General features: G+C 31.3%; 1 protein-coding gene across 1 annotated transcript; it reads left to right on the top strand.

The window, feature by feature from the left end:
- The first annotated feature begins 7,614 nt into the window (after positions 1-7,614).
- On the top strand, positions 7,615-9,939 carry LOC137819731 (uncharacterized acetyltransferase At3g50280). The gene has a single exon (XM_068623685.1). The coding sequence runs from the start codon at positions 8,027-8,029 to the stop codon at positions 9,440-9,442; it is 1,416 nt and encodes a 471-aa protein (XP_068479786.1). The 5' UTR covers positions 7,615-8,026; the 3' UTR covers positions 9,443-9,939.
- Positions 9,940-20,756: the final 10,817 nt, after the last annotated feature.

Here is a 20,756-nt window from a genome sequence, read left to right as displayed (position 1 = left end):
GAAGAAGATAATATCTTATTTATTGTTTCTTCTCCTTAGATATAAAATAAACATAAGTGTGACTGAATTGTGATTCATTGCTAGGACTACCGTTGGCAGCCATTGAGCCTAATGCCGAAGAGTAGTGTGTCTTCGGTGGAAAAGAGAAGTTGGGAGGATCGTTAGAGATGATGGAAAATCGGGTTGAAGGTTATTTCAAAGGGCAAGTCATTTTACGAAAATTTTGAAACTCATGGTATTTTGTGGAGGTTCTTAAACTCATGGTATTGTACCAAGGTTTTTAAATCCATGCTATTTAATAGAGGTTTTGAAACTCATTGTATTTTAAGAAAGTTTTGAAACCCATAGTATTTTACGAAGATTTTAAACTCATGATATTTAATAGGGTTTCTAAAAGACTTTTCTTGAGGTATAAAAAAAACTCCAGTTAACACGTTCTCCAAGGATGGTTTAACAGAAGAAACTACAATCCTAAATAAATGACTTAATAAAGGTTTTAACTCTAGATAATATAAAAATAAACTCTGTTAAAACCATTTTTTCTTATAATGTGTCTTTGAACTTTATAGTAATTTCACGTGCTTCTATAGAATTTAATCAACTTTTTTTTTTATCTGAAATAAAAATTATATAATAAAGAACCACTAAGAATGTTTCAACCACCCATGTAAAAAAAATCTTTTTTTACAGTAAAGGCAGTTGCATTTGTATATAACCTAAAACTTCTACACCCAACCAAAACTGCAACAAAGACAGTAAAAACGTGTAGGAACATACCAACTACACTCAAGAATGTAGCAGTGATAAAGAACAAAAAACATCTACTTTCTCTACCTAAGAATCCTAAAATATCCAACCTAACCAAAGTTGTAAGGTGACAATATTCAGTTGCAGTTTTAAAAGAAAAACTCCAAAATACATCAAATGAAATTACCCCCAAGAGATAGAGACCAAAAACTATAACCACCAACAAACTCCAAAGTTGTTTCGTGTTCTTGTACTAAGAATATTGTGTTGTGTATCAAAACTTTGATAATATGTTGCTAAATAGGATCAGGTTATACAAATGAGAATGAATTCTCAGAAGTAGAAATCTTTGTTATAGTGTGTTTAAGCGGAAAAAAAAAAACCCATAAATTTGCAAAAAACACTTTTAATGTAGGTAACACAATATGGTGCGAGCCTAACAAATTACACTACCAAAAAATCATTAAATAAAAATTAATTATAAAGATAAAAAATAATTAATTATTATAATGACTAAATTAGATACTATTTTATAAACTAAAATATTGATATCTAAAGTAGTTTTTGTTATTAATAAAAAATTAAAAATTAATTTCTAAATTGATATCTAATTAACTAATTGGTATTTAATTAGTATCAAGGTTTTAACTACCAATTTTAAAATCTAAAGTAGTTGGTAGCTAAAACCTTGGTAGAAAATTATATACCAATTTAGAAATTAGTTTATAAATTTTTAGTAATATAAATACAAATAATTTTTTTAGATATATAAAATAATAATTAATTTAATTAATATAATAAGTATTTTTTTTTATTTTTAAAATTATTTTTTATTTAATTATTTTCTTGTAGTATTAATAAATGTAATATGACTTAAAACCTAATTAGAACAAGAGAAAAAGGTTTTTAGGAATTTAGATGTTATCCATGTTGAAGTTTTTACTTATGTACATCAATTCATTTTAGCATAAAAGATGTGCATAGATACGCATGTGATTGTAAAACATATCATAATCTATCTTGATATGCATAAGATAAGTCAAGAATCCGTATTTATATTTCATATAATTAACTTAATTAAGAGTTTGGATAAAGAAGTAATTTTGTTAAACCTAAATAAGTCACTACTTGACATGTAATTTTAAAAAATCACTTATTTAATAAGAAAATAAATATTGCTTCTTAAAACAAAAGTTTGTTTAATTTTAAAGTAAACAAATTAAATAAACACATAAATAATAAATTTACACCTCTCATTATTTCTCTTTCACTTTCACATTAACTATTTCAACAATTACATTAATTCGTTACCACTTTTACATCCCCATCTCTCTTTGTATCTACACCCTGTGTCAAAAAAATTCATTTCTCTTGGTTTCATACCCTAAAAACAATTACAGTGAAAGAGACCTTTCCACCATTTAATTTGAAAACATTTTTGGTTGATGGTGTTACAAATGGGACAAGAGTGTGGCGGGCTTTTTACAGTTATTATTATTATTATATTGCAGCTGAAAACAAAGTTAGTGTTAAAGTACGAAAATCTCAGCATTTAACATTTCTTTCACGTTTATCATATGCATTATACTTTTCAACATAGTTAGTCCAAAAGAACAAGACACTTCGACGAACTTCACTAAACATGAATGTTAAAACGTGGGTTGGTAGAAAATAACATAAATCATTACATGTGTAGAATTTTTAGCAGTGGAACTTATGGTTTTTCTGTTCACTTTCCATTTTTTTTGTTTCTCCAAAAATATGGTTTTCAAAGTGTTGAAAATCCCTATAATTATTGAATCTTTATAACTGATCTATAAACATAAATTATAATATATAATAGGATATAAGCTTCACCTTCAATCAGTTTTTGTGAGATTGAGTTGAATTTAAATTTTATTAATTTAATATGATATTAAAATCATGTATCAATATCAAAGTCATTAAAAATTTATTTTAAGTCAAGTTTTATTAAGTTTATTACGTCATATTACGTCATCTGTTATTAGGTTCCTTTAATTTTTATGTTTGATGTCTTCGATGTGAATGCTTGATGTTCTCAACATGTGAGAGTTTATTAGAGATCTCACACCGATTAAAGATATAATCAATTATCATTTGTAAGTGAGTGAAAACCTCATTCTATTAAACTTGTTTTTGTAAGGTTTAGTTAGTTTTAAATTTCTCCACTTTGATAGAATGAAATTTTAACTATTACTATTAAACTTTTTCACTTTTAGTAATTTTCTTTTTGCAATTTTTTTATAAAAATTGTAAGTTTTTTTGAAAAAAATCAATAAATTTTGTAAAGTCTCAAAAATTGAGAAATTTTTTATAAAATATAAAAAAAATTCATGGAATATATCTTATACACAATTTTAAATGTTATAGGATTAAAGTCGCTCAGTATAGTGAGTGGTACTAGTTGAAGCAATTTGAAAATTAGATTAAGAAGTACTTGTTGGAATGATATAGACTACAAAAGCATAATTGGGAGAGGAGGTCTCACGTGACCAATTGTATTTTTTTATTTTATTGTAATTATGTCTAATTTAGTGTTGTAAAATTGGTTTATAACGTGATACTTACATTCAATTTTGTATTTTATTATATCATTAATCAGAAACTAAATTATCACCATTGAAGTTTCAATTTAAGCAACTCTTAAGAAACTGCAACTTAGATAGCCTAGAAGTAGAAAATATGTTTGAATATTTTTTCCATAAGTTTAGTATATATATAAATAAATTTATGGAAGCTCTTTCATAGTTTTAAAAATGTTTTATTTTTTTAATTTATGTACAAGTTGATTTTAATTTAAGAAAAAAATATTTCACTTTTTCTATTAAATTGATTATTTCACTTTTTTAGTTAATCGGTTGTTTAATAGGTCAGTTTGTTAGCTTTTTGATGAGTCTCTTTAAAGGCATTAAGCAATTGATTATAAAAGTATTTGAATTTACACTACTTGTGTCTAAGTCTTCATTTTCCATCAAGCACAGATTGGCTTCCTCGTCATTCTTTGATGATGAACTTGAAGACGAATCATCTGATTTTTGGGCTTTGCCTTTCTTCTCATATTTCCTTTTAGCACATTTCTCTTTTCTCATAGTGTTTGGACATTTAACTTTGATATGTCCCCGATTGCCACAACCAAAACAAGTATATTTTGCAAAATTAAAATCAGTTATTTTCTTGGAATTATACCTATTTGAAGAGTATGTCTTGTCCCTGCTATTATTTTTCAAGAACTTACCAAATTTCCTTGTTAGCGGGGTTGGGAGTTTCAGTGTCACTACAATCACTTGAATCTTGATCAGGGCTTTTGTGTGGCAGTTTTTAAAACAATGTTTTTCACATGTTTTTCTTCACTCTCTTGTGTATTCAGTCGATTCATCTCAACCTCATGCCCCATAAGCTTTCCAAACAGTGATGTAGTGGTCAAGGTAGTCAAGTCTTTTGATTCTGAAATGGCAGTGACCTTTGGCTAATAGTCAATAGTACAATTAGAGGAGTGACAAACAAATACTAACGGTATCTCATTGAACTTAAATCTAACAAAATTTGGAAAACATAACGCTTAAAACATGAAGTTTCCAAAATAAAATAATATTTGGGGTTTTGGATTTACGGTTTAGGATTTAAAATAACCAACACATATCATACAATTCATTAAAATACATCAAATTCAATATAAATTAATCAATTATAATTTACAAATCTAACTTTACAAATATAATTAATAATCTAACAAATTAATAATTCTAACCTAACAATTCCAATTTAACAATTTAAACTAAAATAAATTATCCTAATAATTTAAAATATAATAACCCCATGATGAAAAATAATAAATTTAAATAAAATCCAACATAAATTAATAATAACTACACAAAATTAAATAAATATATAACAATACAAAAAAAAAAAAAACTTTACTTACCTGGTGGTGGTTGGCAGCGATGGTGCGGAGGAGCAAGGCATGGAGGAGGAAGGCCGAGATGCTCCTATAACCATGGAAAAATCCTAAAAATGGAAGTCAAAGAAGAAACGAATGGAGCAAATGAGAGCAATGAAACAAGAAGGAATGAAAACGCGACAACAACGGTGCATAGAAGGAAACCTTAAAAGGCATGCTCTACATAGTAGGATTAAAATAAAAAACACAGAGTGACGATTTTACCTAATAACCATAGTCTATGCCTAAAATTTTAACTATAAACTACGTTTTATCGAAAATCGTAGTTTATGTAAAGCTTACTTATAGACTATGATTCATATGAACAACCGTAGTCTATACCTAAAATTTAAACAATAGACTATAACTTTATCCTAAACCACAATCAATATGATCATGTTAATTTCAAAATTATCACCATGTTTTCATAGACAACGTTTCGCTTGAACCAACCTATAAGCATAGTTAAACAATACATTTGCACTACTAAATTTATCAAGCATTATTATTTATATATATAAGGAAATATAGAATAAGAATATTGTTAGGTGCATAGTGAGCCTTGGCCTTTGCTGGTAGACGAACCAAAACTTTGGTTTTCAGAAATCATAGACCATTGGTTGGGGTTGGGGTTGGGGTGCTCATTTTTTCTTCCTATTTTCTCTTCTGTTTTGGTGATTAAAAAAAAAGGGACTCAGAATTCACCTTGGGAAAGAGTAAGTTGAATAAGTGAATATGCATGTATTCTCTTTCCCTCCTCTTCGAACAATTCCTATTGAAGAAGAATAGACATACTTCTTCTTTAAGCTATTTCAAGTATGTCTTGTTGAATCTATGCGTATTATAATATCATAAAGCAACGGATTTCGTACCTCACTTCATTATTTTCAAGACCAGCATCTATGTTTAGTCCAAAAATAAAATAATAAAAATAAAAATAATTGTTATTGTTATTATTTTTTTTGTTATCTGTCAGAAGCACATGCCAAACAATCATGAAATTTAGGTAATTGTACATCAAATTACCAAATTATCTGTCGTGCAGTAGGAAAAGGGACAGACGAAACCATTGTACCCCTAGTCCAAAATATTTTAAGATTTAATCATAATCACATTGTGTTCTTCACGAAGAAGAAACCTTGGAAGATATTCATGGATTTGAGGGCATGAAAAAAAAAAAGAAAGAGAGAAAGAAAGAGATTAATCACAAACCAACTACAGAAATAAAATCTTTGACTACGCAATAGATTTTATAAACATTTTTTATTGATATGTTTCCCATTATTTACTTATTTCTACATCACATAAAATTCTAGTTCACATTTAAACTACAACACACATTTTTTATTTCTAAGTTTAATGATATATATATATATATGATTTTTTTATATCCTTAAAAACAAAAATTATAAAAAGAACACTAAAATATGTTTTCAAACTCCTAATTCGTTATAATTAACTGTTTTTGGTATTTAATTTCTTTTAAGATATTAGTCTTTAATAAAATTACACAATTATTATTTTTAAGTCTTTTAAAAGAAATTTGAAACCATTTTCATTATCAAATAAAATAATTTTTATACTTCCTCTCTCACCGACAAATTTTATTTTTTACTGTAAACAAACATGTAGTCTATTTTCTTGTCAACTTTAAGATTTTATAAATAAAATTGAAATATTCAATGATACATTTTTTTTTTTATTCTTTTATAGTGGATTTATTAGTTATGGATGATAATTGGTGGTGTATACTCAATTAGCCAAGCAACAATATCAGATAGTGGACAGAAAGTAACGAACACTGGTCATTTTAAAACTATTTTTTGCATATTGTTAAGTACTAAATAATACGTATTTCTTTAAACGTATTAAAAAAAGTTTTATAATACAATTATAAATGAAGAAACAACTTTTAAAGGATAAGGTTATGGACAAATGTAAGATTAATGAAATATAACTATTAAGTGAAGAAGGACTACATCCTTATTCTTATTTATTCAAATTTTATATATAGGGATGTAAGAAAGGTCGAAAATTTTTGTGGATATTTCTTATCATCATGTTCATGCTAATTAATATTTATGATTGATTTCTATCAAACAAAATAATAAACTACCTAAAAGTACATATCTACAGTGACTTTTCAACTAGAAATCTTATATAAATTCATAATTCTTTTGATTATTATTAAGATAAATCTCTAAGGATGTGTTGTGTTTGTTTCCAAATGGAAAGTTAGAGAGTGAAAAAAGTTGAAGAAAATTGGAAAAACAAGATGTAAAATTAAGAAAAATCAAACAAAATTTACTGTAAGACTTTTTTTTTTTCTCTCAAATTGCGAAGAAAGTTAATTTTGAGTGCAGAAAGTTGATTTTATAACGTAGTTAAACATAATATAACAATTACATTCAATAAATATAATAATATTTATTTTAAAATAATAAATGATTAAATTTATAATAAAATGCATTTAATATTTTATTAATATATGTTTAGTTTTAAATAAAATAAAAAATTTAAAATAAAAAGTAAAATAAATTTGATAATTTATTTATTTATTAAGGTTTTATAGTAATTCTTATTTTAATTTTAATTTCTTTAATCTAATTTAAATTTTCAAAATTTACAATTCAATTACATTAAATCACTTACAAATTTTCATAATTATTTTTTTTTAATTTTCATTCTCTTTTCCTTATTCTAAACAACTTTTCCTTACTTTCGAATACATTATTTTTTTCACTTCCTCAAATCCAAGATCTAATATAAACAAAGCATGAATCTGAACTTTAACCAAAACATCTCATTCCTACCCTTTTAAACCAGAACATGATCTGAAAAGAACTATTTATATTCTGCACAAAATTAAAACTTTGTTCCTTAAATGAATTTGTATACTTAATCCAGAGTCCTAGTATATATACTTCAGTTCACCAAGTGAATCTGTGTGGCAAAGGTTGAATTAAAAAGGAAATTGAGTATTGATACTAGATAGGAAATTTTAAAGAAGAGTAAAACAGAAAACTCCATTAGAAGTTGAAAAGAAAAGCTGAATGAAAGAAGGAAAATAAGATGGTCTCTTCCAATGTGCAAAGAAAGAGGAGAAGTCCCTCCCTGAGCACGTGTCCACCGGAAGCGCAATGAGGAGCCACGTCATGTTAATATCTTTTTGAGTCCCTTGTGAGGAAGGGAAAAAAAATTGAAAAAACACCACACCACTCCTTTGGTCTTCTCCACCTATAAAATCCCTCAAGCTCACTCCCTTTGGAACCAAGCAAGAAAGTATTGGCAGCATAACTAAATACACTACACATCACCAAAATGCCTTCCTCTTCCACCACCATAGTCTCAAGATGCCTCATCCATCCCGACCACAAATCCACCCTCAAACCACTCAAACTCTCTGTTTCTGACCTTCCAATGTTGTCCTGTCATTACATCCAAAAGGGGGTCTTGCTCACTGCCCCACCCTCTTCCTTCGAAAACCTCATTCTCTCTCTCAAACACTCTCTCTCCGCCGCTCTCTCCCACTTCCCCCCCATCGCCGGCCGTTTCTCCACCGACTCCCAGGGTTACGTCCACATCGTCTGCAACGACGCCGGCGTCGACTTCATCCACGCCAAGGCCAAGCACTTAACTCTCAACGCCGTCGTTTCCCCCATGTCCGTTGATGTTCACCCGTGCTTCAAGGAATTCTTCGCCTACGACATGATGATCTCCTACGCCGGCCACCACAACCCCCTCGCGGCTGTCCAGGTCACCGAGCTTGCCGACGCCGTTTTCGTCGGCTGCACCGTCAACCACGCCGTCACCGACGGAACCTCCTTCTGGCACTTCTTCAACACCTTTGCCGCCATCACCAAAGGCAGCGCCGCCAAGAAAGTACTCCGCGCGCCGGATTTCACGCGCGAAACCGTAATCAACTCCCCTGCCGTCCTCTTCGTCCCCGCCGGCGGCCCCGCCCTCACTTTTGACGCCAACAAACCCATCCGCGAACGCGTCTTCCACTTCTCCCGCGAATCCATTCAGAAACTCAAACTTAGAGCCAACGCCAATACCAACGAACTAACGGAAGTAATGGGAAAACAAGTGAATGACGGTTGGAAAATCGTTAACGGTAACGGAAATGCAAACGGAAACGGAAAGCTTAACGGTAACGAAAGAAACGAGATCTCGTCGTTTCAGTCGTTATCTGCTCAGCTCTGGCGTGCGGTGACACGTGCGAGGAAATTCAACGACCCTGCCAAAACGTCAACGTTTCGGATGGCGGTTAATTTCCGCCACCGCTTGGAGCCGAAGATGGACGCGTTTTACTTCGGCAATGCGATTCAGAGCATACCAACCGTCGCAACCGTCGGGGATATTCTCTCGCGCGATCTGTGTTTCTGCGCGGATTTCCTGCATCGGAACGTGATCGCGCACGATGACGCTACGGTGCGCCGCGGCATAGAGGATTGGGAGAACGCGCCGCGGCTGTTTCCTCTCGGGAACTTCGACGGCGCGATGATCACCATGGGAAGCTCCCCGCGTTTTCCCATGTACGACAACGACTTCGGCTGGGGCAGGCCCGTCGCGATTCGGAGCGGCAAAGCGAACAAGTTCGACGGTAAAATCTCCGCTTTTCCGGGGAGAGAAGGAAACGGCAGCGTGGATCTGGAAGTCGTTTTGGCTCCGGAGACCATGGCGGGGCTCGAAAACGACATGGAGTTTATGCAATACGTAACGCAGGTGGTGTGAGGTTCCGTTACGTTCAGTAAGTTGCACAGTAGTGATAGTGAAAAGACGGAACGGACTGAAAAAAGTTATAACTCGGTGATGAAACGACGGGGAACGGTGGGTGATTGCACGACAATAGTACCATGGATCTGGACGTCGTTTTGTGTCGGTCAAAGTCAAACGTTCGCGGAGTGGGGTTTCAGTGTTCTAAGGCTGTGTTTGGGTGTTTCCGTGGTTGGCCCTACCGGTATAATGATTTTCGGGGAGGTTTTTCAGTTTTCACTTTTCAGGTGATCAATAACAGGACGAACAATAATAAAGATAATAATAATAATACTACCGATCGACGATGATGATGATAAATGAAAATGGAAAATAAAAAATAAAAAATAAAAAAATAAAAGGGAAGCTAATATGTTGTTGAAGGCAAAATAGGGTTTTGGAGTTTTCGTTTAGCTTTTTTGTAAGTGTCCGTTGGTGTTACTTTTTCCTTTATGAATATAACTTTTTTTCTTTAATATTGGAATTGAGTGGAGATAACGATGTGTGAATATTGTGGTTGATTGGAAGTGTGTGATTGAGGATATAGTTGTGGATAAAGAATATGAGATAAATGTGTGTGCGTTTAGAATAATTAATTAATTAATTAATTAAAGAATTGGTGTGAAATCAAACCGCCAGGGGGCCACCAAGTGGCCAAGAATTTTAGATGCTCCGTTTTATTTAAACATGTGCCGTGATGCTTTAATTAATTGTTCTCATAATTTCCAGCACCAATCCAACATATGAGGTGTTTCAATTGCTATCATCGTTGGATATATTCATTAAACAACATCTACAAAAAGATAACTCATTACCTCATTTAATGACTTGACAGCTACTTCTATAACCTTGTAATCATACACCCATCAACTTACAACCAGACATGGATATCAATTCAAATCTTTCTGTTCCTTCCTCAATTTTTCACTCTCTAATCAGATTTCATTTTACTTGCTATTGGAATTGCACAACGCGGTCTCAATTTCTGTTCCAAAATTACCTTAAAACGGAGACATCTATGAATTCACTCCAACTGTTTGAATGGGGCAAAACATTCATGTGATATCCTACATTGGAGAGATGTGCATCACTGTATTTTGTTTCACATTTTAATTTCAACAGTTTTTTTAATATGATAATTATGAATATTCAATCATAGTTTTTAGAGTTTAATCTTGCTTACTAATATCCCTCCACGTTAAGTTTAAAACTTAATCATTATTATTCTACTATGCAAACTAAGAAGACATTTGCTTAACCATCAAGCTTATCTTACTTAATTAATCAATATATCAAATTAATATAATTTAACAATGATATTAGTACTAATTAGGTCTAACATCTCATAGATCCAAAAATAAGTTGATAATATCTTTATCAAGATACATATTTAATAACATTTATTTACCTCAATTACTGAATATCAAATAATGACTTCATTAGTGTAGAAACATAAAATAAATGCGGCTATTTCGAATTTATAAATGCGATTTTACAACCGCATTTGATCAACACGCAATTGTAAATCAAGAAATATAAATGCGGCTATATAGCTGCATTTATAAATACCATTTACAAGTGCGGTTATTTGCTTTAACCGCACTTGTATATGCCAAATCATTAAAAAAAATTAAAAATTTTAAAACATCGTTAATCTTGTGTGAAGCCAAGATTGATGAAGAGTCACGGGAGCGAACAACGGTGGCGGCAGCAGAAGCGACGGCGGATAGGGAAGCAGCAACGGAGCAAACCAAAAAATCCACAAGAAACCACGAATACAATGAAAGAGTGCTCCGAGACCATCAATGCAAGGAAAAAAACATATATAAGAAAAACGAAAAACATTTATGCATATATTTGTGAAGATGAAGAGGAAGAAAGAGAGTTCAAAAACTTACATTGCACAAATGGAATGCAGATGCAGCAGAAGAACTCAGAGTGCGAACGCGAAACGAAGGCAAAGACGAGAAATAAAGTTTGAAATTGTGTGTGGCGCGCTTCAAAATTTAAGGTAAAAAATGATTTACGAATGCGGTTAAAGATAAAACCGCATTCGTAAATCAAAGAATTTTGATTTACGAATGCGGTTATTTGAATAACCGCATTCGTAAATCAAACACTTTGATTTACAAGTGCGGTTATACAAATAACCGCATTCGTAAATCAAGTGCTTTGATTTACGAATGAGGTTATTCAAATAACCGCATTCGTAAATCAAAATAATTTCAAAAATGCCACCGCGTTTTTTACGAAAGCGGGTAGCGCAAAAGCCGCACTAAATAAAGCGTATCCTTTTCTTCTTTTTGCACTAGTGCTTGAGTGTTGGAGAACTTTTTACATATACACCCCCACACGTATCGACTATCGAGATCGATATAGAACAAAGATTGAGAAAACATAAGCAAATTAGACTACTATTCTCGCCGGATGACTTGGATCGGGTCTTTGATGGTAGATTTTGGGCCAAATTTTCTTTTTTGTTGTTGCTGCTTTGGGATGCTTGAAATCCACAATTAGGGGAGTTCCACCTGTTGACAAGAATCCGACGATCAAGTTAGTGAGAACATATAATTATGAGTATTGTGGGTAGTGTATGAAAGGATACTTACTTTTGTTCAGGGTCTTGAGGCCCTTTTATAGTACTCGTAGATCCTTCCTTTAAGAGTTAACAACCATAAAGATATTTTGTTAATATATTCCCTTTATTTTAGAGGTGTTGGCAGAGCATTATATCTTACGGTTTATTTTCATCGAATTTAGAGTAAATATTTGTGCATAACTAATTCAGTTATTTATTCAATTGTTTTAATATATTTTGGTAGTCATTTGAGTCGACTTCTTAACAAATCATTGAACTTATTATTGTTTTGGGCTGAGTTAAGTATTTACCCTCTTACACCAGTCGGGCTAGAACAATGTACCTAAGTGCTCGGGTCGGGCCCCGAGCATGTCCGACCAGTATAGTCCCCCAATCTCGAGTCGAGTAGGGCGAGGCAAAGAGGTTTAATTTGTTCGAAAAGACGTTAAGTCAGAGGGTGGTTGGCTCGCAGTTTTCGAGAAGTCACTTGATGGGACGGTTTTGCGATGACTTTAATGATGTGTATGCGTATCCTATGATCAAATGGTTTAGAAAAGGTGTCGTTTGAAGCTTTTTTTTTCAGATTTCTTAAAAATCTTGAAAACCCTTTTTCTTTCTTTATTGTTCTTTTTTTTTTTACAAAAACTCAGAGAAAAAAGAAAGAAAAATCCTTTCCCATGCGACGTCGTGCCTCTCCACGAACCACCGTGAACCAGGTACACTCTTTCGATCCTACTATTTAAATGGTAGCACTTATATTTTGACTTTTATTATCATGCTACCTTATGTGTTGTTTGATTTGTTTTATACGATGCCTTACCTCATAGCTGCCTTCTTACACCAAGCGCTTTGTTGTAAGAAGGCGGCTTTACCAAATAGTCGCCCTCTCAGACTCTTTTTAGCTTAGAGCCCTCCAAGTACGCTTTCATACTTCCTTTGTCTCTGGCGTTTCATTTTCTCTTCTGTTTTGTGCTTCTTCTTCCTTTTCCTCGAGCCATTAACTTCTTCGAGCCATTGTGTAAGTTTCTTTCGAGATCTCTCCTTCTTCTTCATCATTGGTTTGTTTTTTTTTCTCTTGTTTATTTCTTTTCTCCCATTGTTGTGAAGGTTCTTCACCATTCCTACTTTCATTAACTTTCACGCGGTTCTTTTGGTTTTCGTTGTTCCTCCATTTGGTTCTTCGTCTCTAACCTAACAACTAACATTATAATTTAATAATAATGCATATATTAATTATAAATTAATAAATTAATAATTAATATAGAAAGGTGTAAAATGGCGACTTTTACCATAGTCTCCCTCTTTGTTTGAATCTAAGAAGGTGGCTAAATAGCCGTCTTCTTTGCTTGATCAAAGGCGGCTAAAAAGTTGTCATTTTACCGTTAAAATAGCTGTTGTTTTTAAGATTTTTTGCACCAATGCTATACTCTGTTCCTCTTTCTTTTCTTTATTCTCTCTTTTCTTTCTCTTCTTTCTTTCTAATAAGAGCTTGCAATTTTTCTACTAATTATTTTTCTCTTCGTATGAATTATTTTTCATCATTTACAATTTTTATTTCTTTTCTTACAAGCTTTTATATTTTTAATAATAATAGGTATAATAAAAATCATTATAATACTAAAGAATTTGTTTGGTGTAGTTGTTAAAGTTTCCTTGGTCACTGAAGGAACCTGGTTTTGAATCTCATCCACTGCAAATTTTATTTTTTGGTGACAAAGTTACATACGGATATAATCCGTATGTAATTACCTTTGATTTACATACGGATTTTGATTCGTATGTAATAATCCGTATATAATTCGCGTTTTTCTTGTAGTGTACACAGGTCTTCAATTCATTCCAATTCAAAATTTCTTTTTTTTGTCAATTCTAACATCATTTTGCCTTTGTGTCCACCAAGACCTGGAGTATTCTATAAAACTTTAGGTAGCCATAGAAAATTTTCTAAATTCATTCATTCGGTGGTTTATAAAAATTTAATCAACATTTGTCTCCCACTCTAAATATGCCTTAACATTTTTATTTCCATAAAAAGAAGGGAGGTGTACTTCTGACTACGTAAAATAAAGGAAAGTTATAGGCTTGTGATGTTGTTTAGAAGGTGGTTGATAGAATTTATAGCAAGGATTGCTACACACCCCTTCTTGTCTTTAGAAATGAGGGTCTCTATGATGATCTCTTTTCCGATTTGATCCCTTATTATGTTTGCTCCTATATTTTTCTTGATTTTGCATGTATTGAACAAACATTGTTCTTAACTCTTCCATGGATGTTTCTTTAGTACTCATTTTAATTTTTTATTTGATTTTGAAAATCAACCATTTACAAGAAGGTTGAAAGGTCAAACTATTTCCAAGTTCACTCCTAGAAAAGAGAGGTGAGTCATTAAGTACCAAATCTTACCTAGCTAGAGTTTCCTTAACTAGCTTTCACTAGTCTCACTTAATGGAAACTCCAATTAATTTTTTTTTTAAATTAAAATTAAACTTTGATAGGAAACTAAGATTTATAAAGTAAAACACTAATCTACTCCATCCTCTCCTAAGTGAGGCTCATAAGCAGCGGTGGACTTCTTAGGACACACTCACTGTCTAAACGTATTTCAATGAAATTTAAAGTAAAAATTAGACGAACCTTAGGTGAGACTCATTGACACCTATGGACTTTTGAGACACACTCACCGTTTACACACATTATTAATTTCACTATTTATTAGTATCAATAAATTACAAGAGAATTAATACAAAAAACAAAATTAAAAATCCTCTCAGTGTTAACTCTTCATTTTGAACTTTTACTTGTTGATTTCCTCAAGAGTGGTCATTCTTAACTTGATCTTCTATAATGTGCTACTTAGCAATGTTAGTAAACCTTTATCAAAGATTACACTAAGAGATAATTTCTATGTCAAGAGATTAATAAAATTCAAAATCAAGAAAAACTCAAAATTAAGAAAGCTAAACTCAAGAGATTTGAAATTGTGACAACTTACAAATAATAGTTTTAAAGACCCAAACACAAGAAATTAAGGTTTGTAAAAACAATAGGCACACAATAGGCACACTAAGAGATCATTTCTATCTCAAGAGGTCAATAAAATTCAAAATCAAGAAAAACTCAAAATTAAGAAAGCTAAATTCAAGAGATTTGAAATTGTGACAACTTGCCAAAGTAATTTTAAAGACTCAAACACAAGAAATTAAGGTTTGCAAAAACAATGGGCACACAAATGGATTTACTAAAGATATGTACTAGAGTGGATTAAAAAAAAAAAAAAATCCTTGCCACTTAGTCTCATGATTTCAATATTGCTTAGCATCAATTTTTTTTTTCAGACAAAAGTTTGCACTTCTATTTGTTGTTCAACTCTTGAAAATTTGAAGGCACCGCTTGCTTCAATTGTGTGCGAACTCTACTGTATGAATCAAAATTGAATGAAATTATTACAATAAACAGTACATTCCACCAATCACGAAATGCCTTTATTTACTGCAAATGTGAAGTTCTTGCATGATTTATTGGTGGTAAAGTCAAATTTCAAGTTAAAATAAAATTTCAAAACTGTAGCTATAGTTTTGCTAAACTGAAGGTGAGATCATGAAGATGTGGTGTAGTGCGATGTCACAGTTGTACTCTTGCGTCTTCACTTGAAAAAAAAGGTATCATGTGCCAGTAGGGCAAATTAATACTTGACTATTATCATGCTCTTTACAGAAAAAATCAGTAAATCAATTGAATCTTATCGATGAATTTTTCTTGCAGGAGGTCTTTCAATTAATAGTATCATCATTTGAAAATTCCAAAAAATTCATATCCCTACTCTTTTAATACAAGCTATCAATACTCTTTTAATACAAGCTATCAATATAGTGTGTAAGGCGGTTATTGTATTTTATGCATTAATCTGAATCATTTTGTGAATCAGGACTTCTTTGGAAAACCAACATTCTGAGTAGAAAATTCCAACACTTCTAGGCACCTGGCTGAATTTTGGGTTGGTGATTTCGTTTTCTTGTGTGTTCAATTTGAATTAAAAAGAAGCTGGACTATGAATCCCTTTTCTCTTATTATGAATAATCTATATGTTTTTTTTTTTCTGCTTTGATTGTTGAAGTAATCTAATGATAACATCTATCTTTGATGTGTCTAATGGACATTTTTTAGCTTCACAATCATCTAGTTGCTTCCCAGCTTCACAACCATCACGCCAAGTAAGTTTGTTTTAGTTAACTTTTTTTACTTCAGTTTAATATATAATATTCATTAACTTAAAATTATTTATTTCAGGCATCAGATTATGGAAGTGGTGCTCCATCATCTAATCAAGTAATAGGATCAAGTGCCGGAAGCAAAACTAATTAGGGATGTGTTTTTTAATTTTAAACTTGATTAGGGATATATGAACTTTTGAACAATTATGTGTTGTAGTTTTGAACTTGATTAGGGATGCATGAACTTTTTATGTGTTTTAATTTTCAATTACATATAAACTTTCGAACATTACTATGTGTGCTTTAATTTTCAATGAAATGAATGGATGATTATAACTTTATACATTATTTTATTTTATTATGAAAAAGTGGTGGTTAAATTTTATAATTGTATAAAACAGATTATAAAAAAGTGGTTACATTTTATTTATTCAGTATTAAAATTACGTCAGTTAAAAACGCCACTACTTACGTATATTATGGTGCCAGAATTTTCTTCAATGATTGTAAATTGCGACAGTTATAACTGACACTATTTACATATAAAAACCGCCACTATTTACACTATGTTTAAAGTGGCGGGTGTTGCGGCGGGTAACATAAAAACCGCCACATTAAACTTTGTGGCGGCCAGATCTATGGCGGTTTGGGGAACCGCCACAAGTGTATATTGTGGCGGTTATAAACGCCACTTTATACGAAAAAAACCGCCACAATATACACTTTTTTTGTAGTGACTGTTTATTCTTATTTTGAATGCACTAAAACTGAATCTTCAGCTACTTACATTGATTTCACTCGAAAATCACCTCTTCGAGTTGCGTAGCAGATGCTTGCTTCACCAATGCAGGGATAATCACCTTCAACTCCAGTACTATTTTTGCCGCATCAAGAAATTGAGCCAGGGATAAACACAAATTATAGCAGCGAAATTTTCCATCACACTTATGTATTCAAATTTGATATTTTATGAATGAGTAAACTTCATTCTAATGGAGTTCTTTCTTCATGGAGTTTTTTCTTCATGATGTGAAAACTAGCATCAATTGACTTGTAGACGGAAGCGGAAGCTATGAAGGAGTGAAACCAAAGAAGAACTCAAAGAGTTCTCATGGAACTTGGAGTGTTGTGAGGTGTTTTGGAAAGTGATAGGTGAGACCTAATCACTTGGAGAGGGAAATGATATCAACAAAGGTGTCTAACGTGAAGATAGGCAAGACAAGGAGTGTTATTACTTGCAATATTGGCAGCATAAATATTATATTATTGATCTGAAAAATACCAAGCCTTGCACCTTTATTTATAGGTGAGGAGGTTCGCCAATTACAAGAGAAATTGGAGGGAAATTTGAATTCAAAAGCTAGCGCAAATTCTAGTCACATGGCAAGTGTGATGACAAGGTGTTTAACCTAGGCGTATAAAGATAATATGTGAATGTCTTACAATTTAAAATGGGCCCAATTATACCATAGGTAGGCTTAGAAACCTTAACCGTAATCCTAGTCTACTCCAGACAAAATACAAGTCCCAAGTCTACACTACTTAACCTAATTATTTTGTAGTAAAAATAAAATTCTATTATAATTTTTACAACTAGGTCATGGCTCTTGAAACATATACAAGAGTATGTGTCAGTTTGGGGTAGCTAAGTTACACTCTTGTATTCTTCTAGCCATTGCCCTAGTTGTTGGTCATTTGCTAAAGGCTCTGCCATCACGTTCTCTCCCAAATCTCCCTATGCTAGAAAGCCTAAAAGGTCTAGTGAACCCTAGAAAGTTGTCTCAACCTCTTTCTACTTCAAGTACCTAATTCACTTCATATCTTCATCAAAACTCCTCTATTCATGGTGCAATTCACTCTCTTTCCGTTGCATCTTTGTCTCATTTCACCCAAGGCACACCTTGGATTACATCAGGTATGTTATGATGACCTTTGAGTTCTCAATTATTTTTATTCTCATTTGTTAATTACTTACTCCTAAGAAGATTATTAAAGTTAATTTTCCTTTAGCTAATTGTGCCAAATATGGTGTCTATCATAGCAAGCTTGAGTACCCTTTTTATGGTGGTCTTTTTCATTATATTGAAGGAAATTTCCTTTTATGCTTTTCTACTTATATTGTTTTTTATTCAATTATTTTTGCATAGATTTTAACTATTACTATTCCCTTGGAATATATGTACAAAATTTGTTTTAGAACTTTATGACTTAGTGTAACTCATAGATTGTGCTTTTGGCCTTCTGCGATGAAAGTTTTATGTCTTAATGTCATCAAACAAGTTGGAGTAGACATTTATCTCTATGCTCTTTAATGATATTTTTGTTCATGTAATTTTAGTTAGGAAAACAATTGTAACGATAAATTAGTCAATTTATGGCCTTGTTTAAAGATGGCAAATAAACTTGTCCCCAAAAATATTGTCAAAACCTATTCTATTTTTTACGGGAAATACTTGCATTGACCAAGTATAGGTAATACCCTATTTTTTAAATTGGATATGAGTACGAGGATGGGTACATACATATCCATCCTTTCCTAGTCCCCATACATGTCCCAATACCGTCCTCTCGTCCTTGTTTTAAATTACTAAAATACTCATAGTTTATTATGTAACCTAAAAAACTTATATTCAATATTCTCTTTAGTTCTTAGTTACATAACCTCTTTTTTTTTCTTTCGCTACACAATTCTTTTTGTTCTTTCTCAAGTGTTCTAATTGTTCAAAATTCACAAAGTTTACTCAAAATTTCAAGGTGCTTTCCTTTTTATTGCAACCTTGATTACACATTTTTCCCTTTGTGTGGTTGCGTTCAAATGGTGTATTGCTTTTTAAGAAACACAAACTTCAATTTCATTGAATCAAATAGTTTCTAGAGCACACAAATTTAGTTATTTCTAGTCCTTTATAATATTTTTATATATTGTTTATATTTTTCACATGAGAATGTTTGACTCTCAATTTCAAGTATTCAATCATGTAAATATCATATTAACACATTTCATCATTTTTACTCTTTTTAATGATTATTTGGCCTTTACCTAATTGTTATGTCGTATTCTAATTTAATATTTACACAATGATAACTTATTTCCTTATATTTAATAACACTTGTACATACTCCAAATTACAGTCATATATGTTTAGACTAATAACTACTAATTTATTATAATATTTAAGACACAAAAATCGGATCTTAACTTGATTATAAGTTACTATTATAAAATCCATTTATATCTCATAGTTACGACTTAATGTCTTCTTAATGGTCTGAATTTAAGAAGACTTATAAGTAGATGATAACTCTTAAGACGGACTCAACTGTTCATACTCTCGTATCTGTTATACTCACAAATATATTATATTCTTACTGATTTGAGTGTCAGATAATCTTTTGCAAGTGAACTTTCCTTCTCTTTTTGTGATCAATTAACACGATAGTGCTCAGTCCACAAAGAAATTTTCTCTTTTTCACCTTGGAACTCTTCTAATCCATTTTTGTATGAACAATACTAAAGAAAATAAATTGTGTATCCTTTTAACATTAAATTCCTGATAATATTATATTTACTTTGTTGTGACTTTTATTTTTATTTAAATATTTAATTGATATTTAGAACAATAAAAGAGAAGGTAAAATCCTAAATATGGGTATATTCGATATAGAATAAAATAAAATAAAATTCTTACTTAAAAATGAGAATGAGATAGTAATACCAAGTCCATCTCGCTAGTTGCCATCGCTAGCCTTGATAATAGGATAATGGACATGTTTTCGTATGATGGGATATAATTTATAGTTTTTTTTATTGGATATGACTTCTTTAAGAATAAAAGTGACTTCCTTGTCTTCAGAATTACCTAAATGTGGTTTACAAAATGAGTTCTTAACAAGTGCTCTCAGTATTTGCAATTTTTTTTTTTATATATTTGAATTTTTATGTGCTGTTTCAGATCAACCCTTTAAAAAATAGTTTTAGTTCTAGTCCTTTTCATCTAATAAAAAAATTAAATTATTTTTTTTTCTAATTGATTTTAAAATAAGTAAATTAAAACTTACTTAAAGAATATCATAAAAAAATTCAGAAATGTCACATGTTATATCAGATACACGAAGTGTCACTCGAGATCACAATTTCACCTTTCAGCTCAACGCATAATATTATAAACAAAAAAATATTTTGTTTTCAATTTTAGACAAATAAAAAGTAAAGAATTTTTTTAATAGGAACCAAAATTAGAATTATTCAGCTTTCATGAACTATAAATCTATGTAAGTTAAAGTAAAATTTTACACAATTCAAACTAAGAGAATTAAAAGTGCAATTAATTTAAAAAATAGATTATTTTTGTTCTTTTAGCAATAACCTAATGTTTATCAATTAAAAAAATTAAATATTACACTTCATAAGCATTAAATACATTTACTTTCATTTTATACTCTCATTAAACAAGCAAAGAATTATCAACACGTTACAGAAAGATACAACATTAATTACAGAGAA

Source organism: Phaseolus vulgaris, chromosome 10 (assembly GCF_000499845.2).
Source record: "Phaseolus vulgaris cultivar G19833 chromosome 10, P. vulgaris v2.0, whole genome shotgun sequence".
In the NCBI taxonomy this organism is placed as follows: domain Eukaryota; kingdom Viridiplantae; phylum Streptophyta; class Magnoliopsida; order Fabales; family Fabaceae; genus Phaseolus; species Phaseolus vulgaris.
This window is presented reverse-complemented; position numbering and strand designations above follow the sequence as displayed.